The sequence below is a fragment of the Puccinia triticina genome, chromosome 14A, assembly GCF_026914185.1.
Source record: "Puccinia triticina chromosome 14A, complete sequence".
Taxonomy (NCBI): domain Eukaryota; kingdom Fungi; phylum Basidiomycota; class Pucciniomycetes; order Pucciniales; family Pucciniaceae; genus Puccinia; species Puccinia triticina.
The window spans coordinates 5,221,220-5,239,463 of NC_070571.1; the positions used below are offsets into that span (position 1 = coordinate 5,221,220).

Genomic DNA, 18,244 nt, shown 5'->3' on the forward strand with positions numbered 1-18,244 from the left:
ACGTTATACACCCTTGACACCCTTGCCGAGGCCCGACACACACCCGTTCGTGCTGCTGCAGAGAGGAGGTCCCCTCCGACCTCTCTTTTATCTCTGCGGCGGCGAGGAGTTGAGCCTTTCTACCCATGAGGCTTCAGCCCTCGTGGCCTCATCAGAAACCCTACAAAGTTGCTCCCCTAGTCACTCCCTTACTTCTAGGACTCCCTAGATGCCATACGGAATCGAATGTGTAAGAAGTATATATAAACAGAAGCCCGAGTGGCCGAGTGCCGTAGCGCGCTCCATGCCAAGACTGCAGATCCACCCGGCCTGCAGGCCAGAGTTAGCCTGAAGGCCCTTGCCCGACGCAAGTAGTTTCTCATGGAATTCTAACCCAGTCCACTTGAGAACCGTACTACAGTATGAACATGGAGTGCCTTTTACCCTCCATCAGTCTGGGACCTGGACTTCGGCTTCAGTGCACGGCATCATGGACGGCATTGGAACCCTGCAACCGGTTAACTTATCTGGTCGTACTTTCATTCCAATTCACTCTTCGACCCCAGTCTGTATCTCCTCTCTCCAAAAACTCAATTATTCGCACTCTTATTGAATTTCATCTTTCCCGGAGCTCTTCGTTTGGTCCATCCCTTCCAGTCCGAAGACCTCGAGGAGACCTCACCGGCTATATTCCCTCCCTTCAGCCATTCAGCCATCAAATATCTTATTCCCACCTCCTTGCTGCCCAACATGATGATCATGGCCTGTACCAACGGAAATGATGGATACCCCTGCCAGGCCGAATTCAATCGGCGAATGGAGCACTACATTGCTAGAAAAAAACGTTCGGAGAGGACTGTGGTTGTATGTGATCTTAACCATTGGCACTTGAATCTTGACGACATATTCTCAGGCTGACTTCATTACGGATGAACGTGCGTGCAATTGCCACTGCCGGTCTTCTTCGATTGTACAGAGTGAAGGCGAGCTGGCGATAATCTATCATCTTTTGTCGGACCCGGCCGCCATGCGAGCCGAGGTCGATGTCAGCCATCGGACCTGGGTGAAAAAAACTTTCATGCTCAAATCGTTTGGTAATGGCACCTTCGTCTGTCACAAGGATAAAGGGCAATCGATGTCTCAACCGGTGGCGTCGAAGGAGAAGATGTACTTTATCCTCAAGCAAGCACACGCCTCGGAAGGACATGGGGGTCGAGACAAGACCGCCAAAGCCGTGAAGAAGACGCACTCTTTCATTCGTAAAAGCTTGATTTGTCTGTTCTTGGAAGTCTGTCCGACCTGCAAGACCCGCAATGAAGCAGTGAAGAAAGACAAACTGGCGAACGCCCAAAGCGCCAGAGATGCACCCAGTCCACTCAGTCACTTGGAGTCTGCTTCAAGCATCGATTCATGGGACCAATCCTCGCTACAAATCCATCCAACTCACTCCTTAAACCCCTACCAGAGCAGTAGCTATCATCCAACCTCCCCGTTCTATCCCGTGGAAGACAATCAAAGGTTGACAATTCCAACCTTGAGTACTGCCCTGAGAAGAGCGCCTTCGCATGGCGTTGTTGGGACTTTGTTCCCTGATCCGGGTACCAGTCATGCTCGTAGTCACACCTTCCCCCTCCTCGACAATAGCTACCCTCTTCAACAAGAACAATTCGCACAGTCTCCCGTTGGATTTGGCTTCCAATCTCCGCTGCTGTCCGCGGTCGGCTCCCAGGGCGGCTCGGTGTACGATTCTTATAATATCGACCATCTATCCGAGCTGACGGCCGCACTCCAGCAGCAAAGTTTCTGTCCTCCCATCTTCTCAGTTCAAGTCGATGCCCCTGGCCATGAAGTACGAAGTTCCGGGCAAGATTTCTTCCTTGATGATCAGACTTATTTCAATCTCCACCCGCACCAGTCACGTATTTCTTCTGAGGCCATGACCTCACAGGGCTCTTCCAACAATCTATATGACCCCACTAATGTCCCCTATCTCTTGAGCTCTCAACCTGAACAGACTTTTCAATGCACCTCAGCCATCATGCACTACGACTCTTTCAATAACTCAGGTCCCAGTTCGGAGCATGATCAGTCACCCTCCAACTCATTTGAGCAAGCTCATGAGGACAACTTGAGCAAATCCCGCATGAGCTCCGCAGGGCCCCCTACCTCGTTGGAATTGAATACGTACGACCTCATGTCCTCCTACAACCCCGCCGCCTCGGTCCGGGCTGAGACGTTCGGGCAAATCCAGTCGCAGGAGGGTGGTCGACGCTCCTTCCAGGACAAGAACTACAAACACCTATCACTCCAATCACTCACGGGCTCCCAGAACATTCAGGACACCTTCCGGAACAGCGACTCTGGGACATACTCTAGCCCTTCGACGGCCGGGTCCATGTGGACAACTTCTGGCGATATCAGCACGTCCATGCTGACCGCCGACTACCAACAATTGATATCCGGTTTTGCCGCAACCGGCGAAAGTTTTGACCGGGAAGAATTGCAGTAGTACCTGCAAAGCTGATCTACCCGTTGAATCCCTCGTCCCCATAATGCCGAGCCCATCGATGAGCGTTTTGGCACTCTTGCTGTTCTCAATCAATTCTTGACCTTCCTTCTTGCTTGGTTTTTTATTAATTATGCTCTGGAGCTTGATGGTTAATCTCATTATGCACTCTGTCTTAAAGATCTTGGTGGCTTACCTCTAGCGCGCCTTAATGTTTATGTACCCCTCCCTTTCCTCCCTCCACCCAACTATCCATATGTATATGTCTATATGCATCCATTGGTTACATGTTCTGTGTTCGGCCTGCTTCTTTTTGTCTGCAAAGGGACCAGACCTTGCACATCAACCAAATTCTCTTAGCTTGTACCGTAAAAATTCATTTGATTTATTGTCTGTTTTAAGCAAATTGAATTTCAAGCCTCGCCCAAAACAAGAGAAAAAAATGGAGGGGTAAGAAATACAACTCCCACTTAACTCGCCGAGTTGGAGATACCCGGAAGACGGTCGAGTGACAGCCTGTGATCCTGGCACCAAATTTCATAATTATCCGATACTTTTTGGGAGTCCTGCCTCCAGAGCCCTGGCGGGGATGGGAGTTGTCAACCTATACAAACAAACAAATATTTTCCGTACTTTTTTGCAAGTCGGGCTCCCAGATCTGAGTTCATGTAATAATTAATTTCAGTCTGGGGGTTGGCCGATCAGCAAGCCATTTATGACTCGTGAGTACATTCTGTACCGGCGAAGGTAGATTCTGCCACGGAGGAATCCTCCTCGCACGGCGGCCGGGCGGTGTAAGCTTTGCTCTAGCAGGCCTGTACTGCCGAGGAGGAATCTTCCTCGGAGGATAAATAGGTAAATGTTGTGCCTTCCGGCCAAGGAGGATTCCTAGAATTCCTTCTCGCCGAGTTTGCTTGCCGAGGGACATCCCCCCTCGGTACAGCAAGGCCGCACATGTCACGCTGCGGTTAGTTTTGTAGCTTTGTAATTTAGCGGTTGTTGTGGCCGCTACAACTCAGCTACAAACCAGCTTCAAGGGACAGCCCGCCCTCGCAAGCGGGCAAACCAACACCGTGTCGGTCGCCGATCGAAATCATTTCCATGCACTTCACCCGTGTTGTACCTGCTCTTTGAGACGGAATCCTTCTTGGCTGGTAGATACGGGGGACGTAAACCCCTGAATCTAGGGGGAGAGGCACCTCCTGTGTACCATTTTCAAACGTATTCTCGTTCTCCTGGTATCCTGCAAAGAATACGATTTCTGGATTGAAACAGATCACGCGCCTAGGCCTGCCAGATTACAAGGAACTTGTTCCAATCTTGTTATGTACTCAAGCAACGTTAGTGCGGACCACGAACGAAACTAATTACTCCCAGTGAGACTCTCATGACCAAAGTTTGTGGGTGTAATTTGTGAGTCTTTGTGTTGAAGAAATGCAGAGACTTTCTGTCCAGTATACAACTTGATAGGCGCGTCATTCCTTCTCCGCCGTCTGAACATGTTCAAGTGGCACACTGTTTGCGCATGTGACTACCTGATAAGGAAGTGTTAGGTTGACGGATGTTGACCTCGCAGGGAACCTGTTTCGTAGAAAGAAAAGCGGACACAAGTCAATTACGAGGGATACGACCTGATGAGTTAATATTTGAGCCAGGAAGAGTGAGGTGTGCAAGGATCAGACGCATTATGAAAATGACACCCTGTAAAGTTGACTTCAGATTGGGCGTTGAAGTAATTCAACTAGGTTCTCAGAAGGATTGCAACAGATGTCTGTTGGGTGCGTAGCTCATCATTTCAATGATGTCGATTAAAAAGAAGGGATAGATAGATCTGGGGAAATTGCGAGAGAGACTTACGTTGGGAACCTGGAATGAGTCGTCCTGGGGCAAAAGCGACGAAGTGCGGTTTCTTCTACGCACAAACAGTCATTTTGAGAATATGGTTAGGGCAAGATGAACTTTCGTTCCTGCGGAGCGCGCAAAGCTGGATATTGGGGCTCCGAACTTGTCTCGCGCGACCTAGGGGGGGGCCCATGGCCAACTGAATAGTTAAGTTGATCGGGGGGTTGCGGTTGCTCCTTCGGTTCCACCCTTTCGGGCATCGAGAGAACCATTGTTGGCTGGCTCGCTCTTGGGCACCCCTACTTTCATTGAGGCATGGTTTTTTTTCTTTGTGACGCGTCACCGATGCAGAAAGAGGACTCGTGGTGACTATGGGCGATGGGACCCGGTTTGGAGTCTTTTGTCGTGGTTATTCAGGGTTATTCCGGCAACGGTTTCAGACAACACAGATGCCCACAGCCCATGTCATGTGTGCTCATGTGTGATGTCATTTCATAGACCGTAAGAGAGTTGGATCGCCGAGGACACCGCAGATGCCCATGCCCACCTGGTCAGTCGACATAAACCTGGGAAAAGAACAAGGAAGGAGATAAATGTGATGCAGAGTTTTTCAAACCCGAGTGATGTCGGTTTGACATTTGAATCTTCAACTTGAATTTAATCAAGGCAGTGCGGCAGCCCAGCACGAGGTTTCCGGCGCTGTTGGCAGCCATCCGGCGGGAGGTAAAGCGTTGAACTGAGGGCGAGGGAAGTGGAAATGGCATCCCAAGCTATTAAAAGGGCCAGTCGATTCCCATTGCCAAGCACCCTAGACCGCCACCTACCGCGACGCACCGACTTTGCCCACTTTGTGACTCTTTCGAGACGCCGTCCTAAAAAAGCAACCAGCCAGAGAGAGTGCCCGACGCAGCGAAGGCCATGTTCGCCTCAATCGTGTTCCCCATGCTCGTCCTAGTGCAGCTTGTTTCGGGGCAAGTGAAGCCGTCTTCGATCAGGTGTGCTACCGCCGACGGGTCTCAGCCCTTGCTTGACCGACGCGACTGCACCGAGTGAGTGCCCGATTTCTCTCGGCTTCTCCGCGTCGCTTGCGCGCCCCCATCGTGATGGGTCGGACTCTGATCTCAGTATGTACGGTGGATTGGCAGCACGCTCGGCCAGTTCTTCGTCGAAAGTAACGTCGTCAGCTGGTCTTCTGACAGCAACATGCGCACCTGTGGGACTTGTCGAGTACGCCCCCCGCTGCCTTCTCTTCCCCGACCCTTACCTTCTGTAGAAGCTGCTTTTAAACGTGCGCGTTCCTTTGCACTCTTGCGGCTCCTCAAAGCTGTCTCTTACCAAGCCTAGTGTTCGCCCGAAAAGAGTCTACAACGCGTCAGCTTGCTCATCCACTTAAGCTGCGAAGTTTTGGCAACATAACTGAGAATCTAAATCCCGCCGATTTGCTTCCATGCAGCGTTTTCGAGTATGCGTTGACAGCGGTTCATCTTGGCCTGGATGAATGTCGCAACCAAGTAAGCAAAGAGTCATCATGCTCCATTGTTGAAAAGAGGCACTGATTGGATGAGTTTTATCTTCCGTGAAACGCGTGTATACACAGCCGTTCAATGCGACGATAGGGGCCAGTCAGCCGATCTCGGTCATTCTGGATTACGGCCACAACGGCTCGCGTTGTCAGAAGCCCAATTAGGGGAACGGACTGGCCGCCCGCCTGTCTCATTCACATTTGCGACCTCTCCCTTCAGCAGTCTGTGGTTGATAGGTCCCAGACAGATGGGGTTACTAAAATATCCAGACTTCAGTGTACTTCATACTTAGTCCTACTGTCTGATCTGCATGTTAATTGACATTATTCTTATGATTGAGAAAGATGACTTGGAGTTATTTGTCTCCTTGTTCTTTACAAAATAAGTGAATGATTGGGGCATGGTGGGTGCATGTTGAGTAAGAGCAAACTGGTTAAGTCGAACGAAAGATTCAAGCAGATCACAGAATATCTTCTCATGGAGTGGCTGAGTATCGTCTTCTCAGAACCTCAAACAATCCGTATCAACAAGAGTATTCTGGCCTCCAAAGCCCTCACAAACACAGCAAGGATATATCCGACGTGTGAATTCAAGAAACGGCCCCTGAGCTAACAGATGGTATGCAAGACCAAGGACAATGGGAATTGGATGGGGCTTAATGACACTTTGGATTTGGGATCCGCGGTCTTGCAACTGATTGCACACAATGTCCCCCGATCTGAGTCGATTTTCGACAAGACAGGACCATTGTGGCTCCTGATTTTTCTCCAATGCTCATTCCTGGGCTGTCGGGTGAATACCGAGTGCGGAGATCTTCTATGGATCAATTTTTTTGGCAGTGTTGGGCGGGGGTCTGAGGGGTACAGTGTGCAGAGGAGGGAGGTTTATGAGAGAGGGGTGGCAGTGGGCGGCGCGGATTCTGGAGGAGCTCGAGCGGATGATGGAGGAGGGATTGAGTCGAGTGTGGCGAGGATGGAGCGGACGACTTGGGGGGTGACAGGGAAGGGGATCGTGGCGACGGGGGCCGAGGCGGGCTGCTGGGCTTGGCAGGAGGCGGCACCGGGACGCAGGACGAGGTGGCGGGTGAAGCCCTGGGCCGGGTGGGGGTGAGCAATGCTGGGGTGCAGGAGCGATAGGTGTGCATGCAGCGGGACTCACTTCCGAGATCTGGGGCGCGACCCATTCCTTGTTTGCGACGACGTTCAGGATGCCCATTCCCTCGCGGACCGAGTGGATGGTCTCGTGGCCGGTCCTGGCACGCAGGCGTCTGGCGCACTCCTGCGACGACGGATGGATCCGGGGCTGATCAGCTCCCCCGCCCCTCTAATGGCGAAATACGGATATCCGGCATACCTCGAATGGCGTCGCGAATTCGATCAGATCGCAGTCCACACTCTGGGTCCCCGGCGGCTGGAGTTGGTCGAACTCTTGCCCGATTCGGATCCAGGTCCGTCTCTGTTTGGGGTCGAAGTTCTGCCGGTCAATGATGATCGATTTCCCCTGTCCGATCAACACATGAATATGGGGATCATTATTTTTTTTGAACGATGATATGTATGTGTTTGTATGTACCTCTTTCAAAGATCTCCTGGCCATGGCTTCGCATGCCTGGCGTTTGCCCAAGACGTCTTGGCAGATTCGGACAAAGTTCTATCGGATAGGAGAAGAGACGATGAGCCTAGTACGTACATAGTTATTTTTTTGGGGGGAAGCTTACGGGGTCTGAGTTTTCTAGCTGGGTGGCAAAGGTTGATTTTCCGCTGCCGCTGTAAATATTTATACAGGAGATGAGCTAGTGAGTGGATGTAAATATGCTGTGTTGGTGAGAACTGACACCCATCCGGATAGGACCAGTATCCTCGGTGGCTTGTCCGGCGTTCGTTCTGGTTGGCTGAGGTCGGCCATGTCGGATGTGTGGAGATGGATGGAGAAGGCGGGAGTTACTGTCGGCGCGGGGCCCCCCCGGCAGCCATGGAGTGCAGCAGGCGTGCGGCCCAAGTGCAGCACACCATCTTCTCGGAGGGGACAGCTTCCAGGCAGGCCGATCGGCACAGACCCGGGCTGAGGCCGGGAATGCCGGCAGCCGGGAGCCAGCTGGCCGGCGAGGGGAGACCCACAGGTCGGCCGGTGGGGCCCGGAGAAGGCACCATCTGCTTATCTCGCCGAGGATGACGACGACGACGACGACGACGATGATGATGATGATGATGATGATGATGATGAGGGTGAGGGTGAGGAGCAGCAGGGGAGTGAGTGTGCCCTCGCTGTTGACCACACACCACATAAACTGACCCCCAACCAACCACACAGCTCATCGGAACAACACTCCCCTCAGTCACCCCCAAACCAAAACACCCACTCCGCCTACAACGACACGCAGCCTGCCCAGCACACAGCCTACGGACCATGCCACCCCCACAACCGCCCCAGCCACCACCACAATGGAAACACTCCCCAGAAGAGATCATCAGCCTCACCAAACAGGCCATCCAGCACTCACGAGACAAGCTAGACCAGATCGCAGCCACCACCCCAGAACAGGCCAACTTCAACACAGTCATCCTGCCACTCGCCGACAACGACCTCATCACCACCACCCCCGAATGCTTGGTAAGCAGCCAAACCAAGCCATCCGCCGAGATGCTCAACTGGCTAACACCCTCCCAAAGACCTTCTACCAATACGTATCCCCAGAGGAAGAGCTCAGGAAGGCGGCCACCGAAGCAGACAAGCTCATCCAGGAGTACGACCTCGAAGTATGCTCGCGGATGGACATCTACCACGCACTGCTGGCCGCCAAGAAAAACATCAACCACCACTCACTCGACGACGAATCAATCCGGCTCATCGAGAAACTGTCGATCGAACGCACCAGGAACGGCCTCCATCTCGACCAGGACGCCCGGCTGAAATTCAACACGCTCAAGAACAAGATCAATAACCTGGCCATCGACTTCCAGAAGAACCTGAACGAAGAGCAAGGCAAGATCTGGTTCACCCCCGAGGCAAGTATCCTGCCATCATCATCACCACCAACCACATCCAGCTCACATCCTCTGCATCAAACAACAGGAACTAGAAGGTGTCCCAGAGGACGTCCTCTCCGGCTTCGAGAAAGACGATCAAGGCAGGCTGGCCATGACCTTCAAGACACCCGACTACACACCCGTCATCCAGGTAAGCAGCATCCACCCTGCCCCCAAACACCACCACACAACACTCACCCCCACCGATCCCCAGTATGCGGTCCGACCCGAGACACGCAAGAGAGCCTCCCTAGGCTACGACTCGCGCGCAGAGATCAACGTGCCCATCCTCGAGGAGATCATCAACCTCCGGCGAGAGGCCGCCGCCGCACTGGGCAAACCCAACTGGGCCGCCCATGCGCTCGAGATCAAGATGGCCAAGGAGGTCAAGACCGTCGCCGGATTCTTGGACGACCTGCGCACGAAGATCCAGCCCATCGCCCAGAAAGAGCGCCGCGAACTGCTCAAGATCAAGGCCGAGGAAGTCCAGAAATTGGGCTTGGACACCGATCCGAGCAAGCTCTACGTCTGGGTAAGTGTTCCTAAAAAAACACACACACAAAAAACATGCACAAAACAAAATACACAAAAAAAATACACATACAAAAAAAACATACACGAAAAAACACACAAAAAACACACGAAAAAAAAACACAACAAAAAACACACAACAAAAAACACACAAAAAAACACACAAAAAAATACATAATAAAAACACAAAAAAAAAAAACACAAAAAACACACACACAAAAAAACACACGCAAAAAACACCGTTGTAGTCGAAAAACTCATTGGTTTCTGTGGGTTGTATAGGACTACCGATACTACGACCGCCTGTATACGGAGGGAAACCTGGACCTGAAGGCAGAGCTCGTCAAGGAGTACTTCCCCGTATCGGTAGTGGTGGAAGTCATCCTGGAGACATACCAAGCGCTGCTCTCGGTCAAGTTCTTCCAAGTCAAGGAGGCCGAGCTGTGGCACCCCAATGCCTCCCAATGGGCCGTCTGGGACTCGGCGGCCGTCGAGGATGGCCGGGCCTCCACCAAGGGCGAAGGCTTCCTGGGCTGTCAGTCCCATACCGTCCATCATATCCACTTCGAAGCTTAGTCTATCCGTCTCTCTCCTAGATTTACATCTGGATCTCGAGCCCAGAGCCAATAAGTACGGCCATGCCGCCGTCTGGGGTCTGCTCCCGGGCTACGAGAAGAAGGACGGCTCCCGGCACTACCCTGTAGCGGCCATGTACGTTCCTCTCTCTCTCTCTCTCGCGGTTCCTGGAAATGCACATCTTGCTCATTGAGGGTGTTCATCAGGGTGGCCAACTTGGCCAAAGGGACCGCCCAGAAGCCGGCCTTGCTGACCCACGACAGCGTGGTCACCTTCTTCCACGAGATGGTCGGTCCTTGACAGTCTCTCTCTCTTATTAAGCCAGTCAACTGACGTTGCTTGAATCCGACAGGGCCACGTCTTCCACCAACTGTGCAGCCAGACCAAATGTATGTCACCCGAGCCCACACACATACACTATCTAGCGAAGTTAAGCTGATGTCTGGGGTCGGCAGATTCGCGCTTCCACGGGACCAGCGTGGCCCGAGACTTCGTCGAGGCGCCCTCGCAGATGCTCGAGAACTGGTGCTGGACGGAGAGCCAGTTGGTGAAGATGTCCCAGCACTATCTGCGCAAGGAGGAGAAGCTGCCCAAGGAGCTCGTCCGCAAGATCATCGCGAGTCGGGATGTCAACTCGGGCTTGTTCAACTTGCGCCAGATCTTCTTCGGCTTGTCTGTCCCTCTCCCTGTGTGTGTGTGTGTCCCCCCTCCCGGCTGATCGCTTTTTCGATGTGTGGGGGTGTAGGTACGATATGCATGTCCATACTGCGTCTGAGACCGAAAACTTGACCAAGTATTGGTGCGAGCTGAGGGACCAGATCTCGCTGCTTGACTCCGACGAAGACGCGCGGGCGCCCGGGCAGAGCTCGTTCGGCCACATTGTGGGGTACGCCCGCTCTCCTCCCCTCCCACTGCCATCCTCACAACTGACCCTCATTTTTTATTTGCATTTTTTTCTCGTAGCGGGTATGATGTAGGTGGTTCCGGCCAGTCTCCTTATCCCATACATCTACTGACTTGATTCCACTCCACCACCAACAAATGGTACCCTAGGCGGGATACTACGGTAAGCTGTGCCGGCCGATTCCCCAAAGAGTGTGAGAGCCAGAAGACTGATGGATCATCCGTTGAACAACAGGATACCTGTATTCGCAGGTCTTTTCGGCAGACATGTACGAGAGCGTGTTCGCCAACGACCCGATGTCCGCCGCCGCCGGAACCCGCTACCGGGACGAGATCCTGAAGCCGGGAGGGGCGCGCGACGAGCTCGTCAGTCTTACCAAGTTCCTGGGACGCCCGCCGAACGACAAGGCCTTCTTGGATCGGCTCCTCAGGAACCAGGTCTGATCCCTCTCTCCTATCCGCCACTCGCAACCAAAATTCCTCCTTCTTTACGCCAGCCAACGGGGGTGGCCGATCTCTCTTTCTTTGGGTCGTCTTTCGCAAGTCCATACAGCAGCAAGTAAACAGCATGTACATGTGTGCCCGGTTGTAAAAACCTGTACAGATCCGTCCCCGCCCTCGTCGTTCCCGGGCGCCTTTTAATGCCGCTCCTGTTTTCCCTCCCCTTGTGTGCTCGTTTTTTCGCTCCTCCGTGTTCTCTTTTTTTCTCCGCACAATGGACGCTTGTAGGGTATTTTTGGAGGGGGCAGATATGTGCGAAGCTTCGGTGAACTTCAGCTAGCACTGGGTAGCAGACACCAGATGTGCTGAAACACTGTCTCTGGCTCTGTACATCTCATCCCGAGGGTCTGTATGCGATACTCAGGGGATCTGTGGCTGTAACGGCTGACTGGTGTTGCGGGGCAAGGAGGTCGACGGCGATGATAAGGTTGATTGTAGAGAAATATCAGGAAATGTCCTTCTCGTGTGCACGATAAGATGGCCAGTTTGGAGGAGATACTATAGATACATGATAGCACGGCTATCGTGGACACACATGTCCTATCTGTCTTCGCCGACCTCCCGGCCTGGCTCTTACTGGGCACCCAACAGCACCGGGCTTGCTCAGATGTAAGGTATCTCGACTGCGGGCTGCTACGAGACACGAGTGTTGTACATCGTTCTTATCTCCAGACTTCATTTTCGGCGCCGCGCATGTAGATCTGGACGAGCTTGACGAGCTTGACGAGGTGTGTATCAGGGATCGCTCTGGTGAGTGGCACCGGGAGAAAGTGTATCTACACCAGGTGGAATCCGGACTCGAGCAAGAGCATTCCGCTATCGGTTGCAGCCTCCTGTGGGCATACATCTTTCCTGACAATCCGCCCCTCGTGTACTTGGCAGGCCATGACATCGTGTACCACTTATACTTGGCAGGCCAATGACACGGCGGTCTTGAGGATATAAAAGGCTCCCCTCGTGGGGGGTGGGACCCGTCCAATCATCCTTCTCACCGACCTCTCCCCCACCGCCCGTGTCTAGATCCCAGTAGTTCCCGTGCCAAGCCCGCTTAGTTCGCCGCTCCACAAGGAAACAGTGCCTCCACAAACCGCGTGTTCATTGGTCCATAGACGAAAGATGTTTTCCACTCCAGCGCTGCGCACCCACTGGCTCGCGTGCGTCGTGTTCAGCGTGCTGCTCCAAAGCCTCGTCCTTCTTGACCGCGTGGCCGGGCTTCCCTCGCAGCCGTCGGCGCTGTTCAGCACGGAGAGGATGGGTAAGCTGCGCGGGCCCTTCTCGCCCGCCCGACCATCGCGGTGTTGCTGATGATGACTTATGGCTCGGCGTGGATTATTCAGGACTCGCATCGGTCGACAAAGCTGCCGCCGACGCCCCGCAGATCGCAGGTACGTGCCCTCCCGAGCCCGGGCTCCTTTCTCGCTCGTTCGCGTGCAATCGCTGACCTCCGCCCGATCCCGCTCTCTCTACAGCGCCCCAACAAGCAGCAGCCCAGACATCCAAGCCCGCACCTTTTGACCCGGTCTCGCCGATCAATCCGCCCGGACGCGGCTGCTTTAATCCCGCGGAATACACCGGCTCGTGGTTCTAGTCTCCGCCACGGTCCCCGGCGCCCATCGTCCACGCTTTCCTTCGCCACACACAAACTCTCTCTTTTTGTCACTGCCTCTTCTTTTCTATCTCTAGTCACCCTTGTGGATATAGTCCACCGGCAGCCTCTCCCGGCCCTCTGTCCGTCATACACACATCTAGTTACACCTAAGCCATCGGCGTTTCTGCCTGCGTTTTTCCAACCAATTAGCACTTCGTGACCCGCTTTCGTGTCTCGGATTTATACACCTACCCTGATAATGCAGTCCATATAAGCCTCGAACGTCGCAAATTATAGAGAAAGGATTATAATGTGATGATAATGATGAGAGAAACAAGATTGGTTATTGTGCCGCGGGAGTAAAGGTGCTTGGGATCATGGAGGATTGATAAAAGATGTCAAAAGATGAGTGGTGAAAGAAGGAATTTAGTCCTAAGCCTGCAGGAAGTGTACCATTGCAGTTATACCCGGCGATCCCGAGCTTAACAAAGCCTCCCAGTGAGAGTCCCAAAGGGGAAGCCCCGCAGGGTCTCCGTCTCACAGAGAGGCTTACCTGCACAAACCTGTATTTGGCCTGAGAGCACCAGGAATCTCAGCCTATATCAGACTTTGTTCTTCTGTTTTCATATTTTCAAGATGATTTTTGAATGGTGTGAGAATCCCACCAGGATGAGAGAGTTTCTTGTCAGTGCGCTACTCCTCACAGTTTTTTTGGCCTTCTAGCTCCAGATCAAACCCCTCATCCTGCTGCTTGAAGCTCTCAAAAGCAGAGGAAAGGGGACCATACAGAGAGAGATGGCATTCAATCAAGCCATATGTATTTCTATTCAAACATGTCACTCCATTCACGTTTACAGGAGAAGAGTATTTGAAAGATTGGAATCTTGTTGAAATACAGAACTTTATGGTCACATCAGCTGAAATGAGCCTTGCAAAGAGACCTTTTTCCAACTCCCCTGCAGCTCATGAAAGAAGTCCAAATGGCTCCTGCTGGGTAGAGAAGCAGGCCATTCAAAAACTTCCTGTGGGAAGTAAGGGTTTTGGGGGTACAAAGTTGGCCACCAGCAAAAATCTGAAACTGTTTGTGGGGCTGTCACACCAGATATTAGGGATTGCATGCAAGTTCCTGCCTGACAGGAGGTACACTCCAGCAGGCAAGACTAGACTTGTGATACATCTAAGGCTATCAGATTCAATGGGTCAGAGGCTTTTTTTTTTAAAAATACCAGTTGGGTATTCTCAGGTATAAAAGTTGGGACACTCAGCCAATCTCACGGGGACCCAGGGCCATGGGTATTTTTTGGCAGCAAAATCTCCCAAGATGACTTCCTCAGATCTTTTTGCATTCCTTTTTTGGATGAAGACACATCCAAAAGAGTACAAATTTTTTTGGAAAAAAGAAGAGAAAAGCACACACATTTAATGTTATGGTCTGTTCTGTGGAGAGGAAGCGCGGATCAGGGCTCTGGGGTTTCAGGATTCTATATAATAGATTGCAGGATCAGGATGACAGTCTGTGTCAGCCGCCTACTAGTCCAGACAAAGCAGACGTTGACAAACCACGGACCGTCGCAAGCGCTGACGGCCCGCAGAAAATTAAGAGCACAAAAGCTGCTGAAGTAAGCATCTTTTCCCAGGTGGATAGATCGTAGATATACCGGTGGGCATCGGCCCACAAGTCAGCCCAGCACACCTGGGGTATAAGTACTGGGGAACCTTCCTACCAAGAAGATCCCCAGATCAGCTACCAAACCCAACATTATTGTTGTATTCGACCAATTACGCCGAACACAACAATTGGGGTTATTTCCTGATCCACCTTTCTTATTCTCATTCTCTGTGCGCTTGACCCGACTCCCCGTTTCTACTAGGTAAGTCGGGCTTTTCCCTTTTTCTCTCTTCCCTGTCCTAGACAGGACCCATCCCACGAGTCCCTAGGAATTCGGTTGTATACGCTCAACCAGCCCCTTCAGACGGAGGCGCAGCTTTCTTCCTTGCGCTGCGGCCAAGTCGAGCTTCAACAGACGTTGTTACAGCTGAGATCAGCTGAAAACCTTAGAACATATCTAAGGTTAATATTCAGGGCACGGCCACAATAGAGACCTGCCCTGACAGTCTGGATCTCCTGCGTCTTGAACCTTGATAGTGTGGTCCATGATGTCAGCCACAGAGTACATGTCACAGTACCTTACACGTACCAAGTACCTGCAATTGTTCACATTACATATAGTACATTCCTTTTTACACCTTTATTACATATGTATATCATTAGATACAAGCTTAAGAATGTACTCCTGTTATACATTATATTACAGATAACCATAGTTAAAGACAGTTACCATAATGTACTGTTGTTATGAGAGTTAAGTTACGTGCAACAGTAAGATTACAATACATTGTAATATTACTGTACACGTGAAATACCCCAAGACAGATATCACTCATTTATCCCCTGTTACGCCTCAGTCCCCATTTACATAATATATTGGTTATGATATAAATACATAAACAATACATGATGTAATCCAATTCAAAGAGCACTGAATGGAATCAATGATTGGTTATGATCAGCTAGTGTGCACAGCTACTGATCCAGGATCAGTACTGATCATTACACTGCCCTGATCATTTCCAATGTTGATCCTCATGAGGATCTGCTTCCCTTGAGCGCTTCCAGTTCCCCCCTGGTCCTGAAGCGCCTCCAAGCGCCTCATATTTCCTCCTGCTCTTTCCCCTCTATATAAACACGCCCCTCAGGACTGTTTATCCCTCAGAATATTATTACAGCAAAGTTTAACCCATACTATAGTTAAACAGTGCTTTCATTCTCACCCATCATTCAATTCAGGAATACTCTCAACTCTTGATTACCCTTACCTTTCTGTAGGTAAAACCACGAACCCAAGTTGAGTTATTCCTTGGATGCCTATTAACACCCTGTGTTGATCTGGATGCGCCTTAATTGAGCAAGCCTCTCAGTCAAGATTAATGATAGATTGAAACCTTTTACAGGTCTTACCACAAATCCATTGGCTCATCCTTGGCATCTTACACCATCATCTTGATAGTAACAACCCTCTCAGACACGGTTAGTTACATACAGGCTGACACATGAAATGTACGTGTAAGCTATGTACATATGAGAGCCCATGCTACAGCTCAGAAAATTAGGGGCTTAATTAACTAATCAACTCCCACAAATTACATCCCAACTCCTAAAACGGAATTTTGGGAGTTGGAATGTAATTCCACCAGATAGAATGGGAGTTGATGATGTGATTCCTATTGAGACTAGGGAGGCTCAAACTCTGTAGATTCCATGTAGAACTCTCCTCTGCCTGGGATTGTCCTGGGAAGAGGAGTATGGTTCGTGCTGCAGCGAGTCACGGAGATGCCTGTGAGTGTGACATCTATGTCACAACAATTCCCCATAAATGTATATGATCATTTTTTTGTCACCTGCAGGGGAGTTGGACACAAATTCCCCACTTGAGAAAGGGAGTTGTTCCCCCAAAATGATCCCATGGGAGTCAGTGTGCAAACCACACTTTGTTTCCCACAATCAACCATGATTGACTCCCAACCACCAACACAAATGGACCTCACGCATGCACCTACACACCTCCCCAACCAATTGATCAATCCCCAAGCACACACACATTGACCTCAGACCCTCCTAGCTACACCACAGGAGCAGTCCAACATTGGGTCATCAGATGACCTGGAGGTTAATCAAACATTGCGCTTTTGCATGCAGGGCAACGTGACACACGGTTAGCGCATCCTTAACCAAAAATTGGTTCTGGTGGTTTTGGTGGGGAGGACGTTCATTTAACTGGTGTTACGCAACATTGATTCAACATTGCCAGCCAAGTGGGCCAAGTCAAAAGCAGTTTCAACGCTTGGAGTCAAACCTGTCTGATTGCTGATCAACCTTGGAAGCCCAGGGGTGATCTTAGCCAACTATTCAAAAAACCTTCCTTGAGAATAGGTGCCGAGTTATCCACACTATCAAGTATTGCCTTATTCGATTCATTAGATTCCACTATGAATCTTCAAGTTGTTTAGCTGAGCTTTTTTCAAAAAAAAAAAAAAAATCAGAGACTTTGTGGGGCATCATCAAAAGCCTGAAAACAAGCAGCAAAAGGTTTTTTCATGCTGTTAACTTAATCTTGTGGCAGAACGTCAACTGGACACAAGGGTCTCCTCAATGCTCTGCCAAATTGTTGAGAGAACAGTGGCCCGGCTCCAGTTCCCTCAACAGATTGGCAGACGTTGAGGGAACTTGTGTGTTCAGAGAACAGCCTGGTTCTGGGCCACTGTTCCCTCAACGCTTTGGAAGAGCGTTGGGAGAACTGGGTCCCAGAACCGCCCCATTGTTAGAATAATCTTTGCGTTGAGGGAGGGTTCTGACAATGTACCAGAACCCCCAATGCAAAAATGACGTCTTCTGGGTTTAAAGCACGTTTTCCTCCCTTGAGTTTCCAGCAGACGTTCAATATTTTGTCAAGTGTTGAGGGAACACTTGAGATTTCCTCAATTGCTCCTGTGGTGTAGAACCTACACATCAAGATGTTCAACAAAGCTCTCTCCCTCACCAAAATTACCTCCCCAGCCTCTGAAAATGCCACCCTAGATCCAGAACTTCTGAAACTCACCCAAGAAATCCTTCAAGCACACAAGGAAGAGGAAGAAAACAACCAATCAAGATAAAGAGAAGAAAATCAAGAAACTCAAGAAAAAATATGTGAAGAATTGAAAGCAGAAGTTATGATAGAATCCTGCTCAAGCCTCTTAGATAGAAATAGTTCAGATGATGTATTAGATAGCAGTGAATGTAATGAAGAGATAATTCTGCAAAAAATGATGAAAACACTCAAAAAAAGGGGCCGGCTTTATGCACTCCAAATATTTACTACATGCACTCCAAAAAAGGAGTGAACTTGTGTCTACTCCAATAAATGTTGGAGTGAACTTGTGTCTACTCCAATAAATGTTGGAGTGAACAAAGTTTCACTCCAAAAGTGGGTTAAATTGGAGTGTTCAGAAGTTCACTCCAATATATATTTGGAGTGAACCTTGGTTCACTCCAAAAGTGGGCTAAATTGGAGTGTTCAGAAGTTCACTCCAATATTTATTGGAGTGGAAACTTGTGCACTCCAAGCTTGAAACTTGGTATGTTTCAAGATTGGAGTGTACTACTGTACACTCCAATAATGGCCTGTACCATACAAATTCTGTTTTTCTTGCGCAGAGAAAACATTTTTTT

General features: G+C 50.6%; 5 protein-coding genes across 5 annotated transcripts; 4 read left to right on the top strand and 1 right to left on the bottom strand.

Moving 5' to 3' along the window:
- Nucleotides 1–469: 469 nt before the first annotated feature.
- Nucleotides 470–2,488, top strand: PtA15_14A483 (uncharacterized protein; the record flags this gene model as incomplete). Its single annotated transcript, XM_053163204.1, has 3 exons — nucleotides 470–544; nucleotides 637–843; nucleotides 956–2,488. 3 exons carry the CDS (start codon nucleotides 470–472, stop codon nucleotides 2,486–2,488), a joined length of 1,815 nt encoding a protein of 604 aa, XP_053027154.1.
- Nucleotides 2,489–5,245: 2,757 nt separating this feature from the next.
- Nucleotides 5,246–6,014, top strand: PtA15_14A484 (uncharacterized protein; the record flags this gene model as incomplete). Its single annotated transcript, XM_053163205.1, has 3 exons — nucleotides 5,246–5,376; nucleotides 5,781–5,838; nucleotides 5,925–6,014. 3 exons carry the CDS (start codon nucleotides 5,246–5,248, stop codon nucleotides 6,012–6,014), a joined length of 279 nt encoding a protein of 92 aa, XP_053027155.1.
- A 720-nt stretch (nucleotides 6,015–6,734) lies between these two features.
- PtA15_14A485 (uncharacterized protein) lies at nucleotides 6,735–7,755 on the bottom strand (the record flags this gene model as incomplete). Its single annotated transcript, XM_053163206.1, has 6 exons — nucleotides 6,735–6,941; nucleotides 7,009–7,128; nucleotides 7,204–7,350; nucleotides 7,423–7,500; nucleotides 7,568–7,616; nucleotides 7,685–7,755. 6 exons carry the CDS (start codon nucleotides 7,753–7,755, stop codon nucleotides 6,735–6,737), a joined length of 672 nt encoding a protein of 223 aa, XP_053027156.1.
- Nucleotides 7,756–7,821: 66 nt separating this feature from the next.
- Nucleotides 7,822–11,330, top strand: PtA15_14A486 (uncharacterized protein; the record flags this gene model as incomplete). The annotated part of the gene is made up of 14 exons (XM_053163207.1): nucleotides 7,822–7,969; nucleotides 8,309–8,460; nucleotides 8,520–8,855; nucleotides 8,923–9,027; nucleotides 9,091–9,408; nucleotides 9,690–9,942; nucleotides 10,004–10,118; nucleotides 10,190–10,271; nucleotides 10,336–10,372; nucleotides 10,439–10,655; nucleotides 10,729–10,869; nucleotides 10,947–10,956; nucleotides 11,037–11,049; nucleotides 11,122–11,330. 14 exons carry the CDS (start codon nucleotides 7,822–7,824, stop codon nucleotides 11,328–11,330), a joined length of 2,136 nt encoding a protein of 711 aa, XP_053027157.1.
- A 1,173-nt stretch (nucleotides 11,331–12,503) lies between these two features.
- PtA15_14A487 (uncharacterized protein) lies at nucleotides 12,504–12,975 on the top strand (the record flags this gene model as incomplete). The annotated part of the gene is made up of 3 exons (XM_053163208.1): nucleotides 12,504–12,642; nucleotides 12,725–12,772; nucleotides 12,857–12,975. 3 exons carry the CDS (start codon nucleotides 12,504–12,506, stop codon nucleotides 12,973–12,975), a joined length of 306 nt encoding a protein of 101 aa, XP_053027158.1.
- Between the last annotated feature and the right edge of the window lie 5,269 nt (nucleotides 12,976–18,244).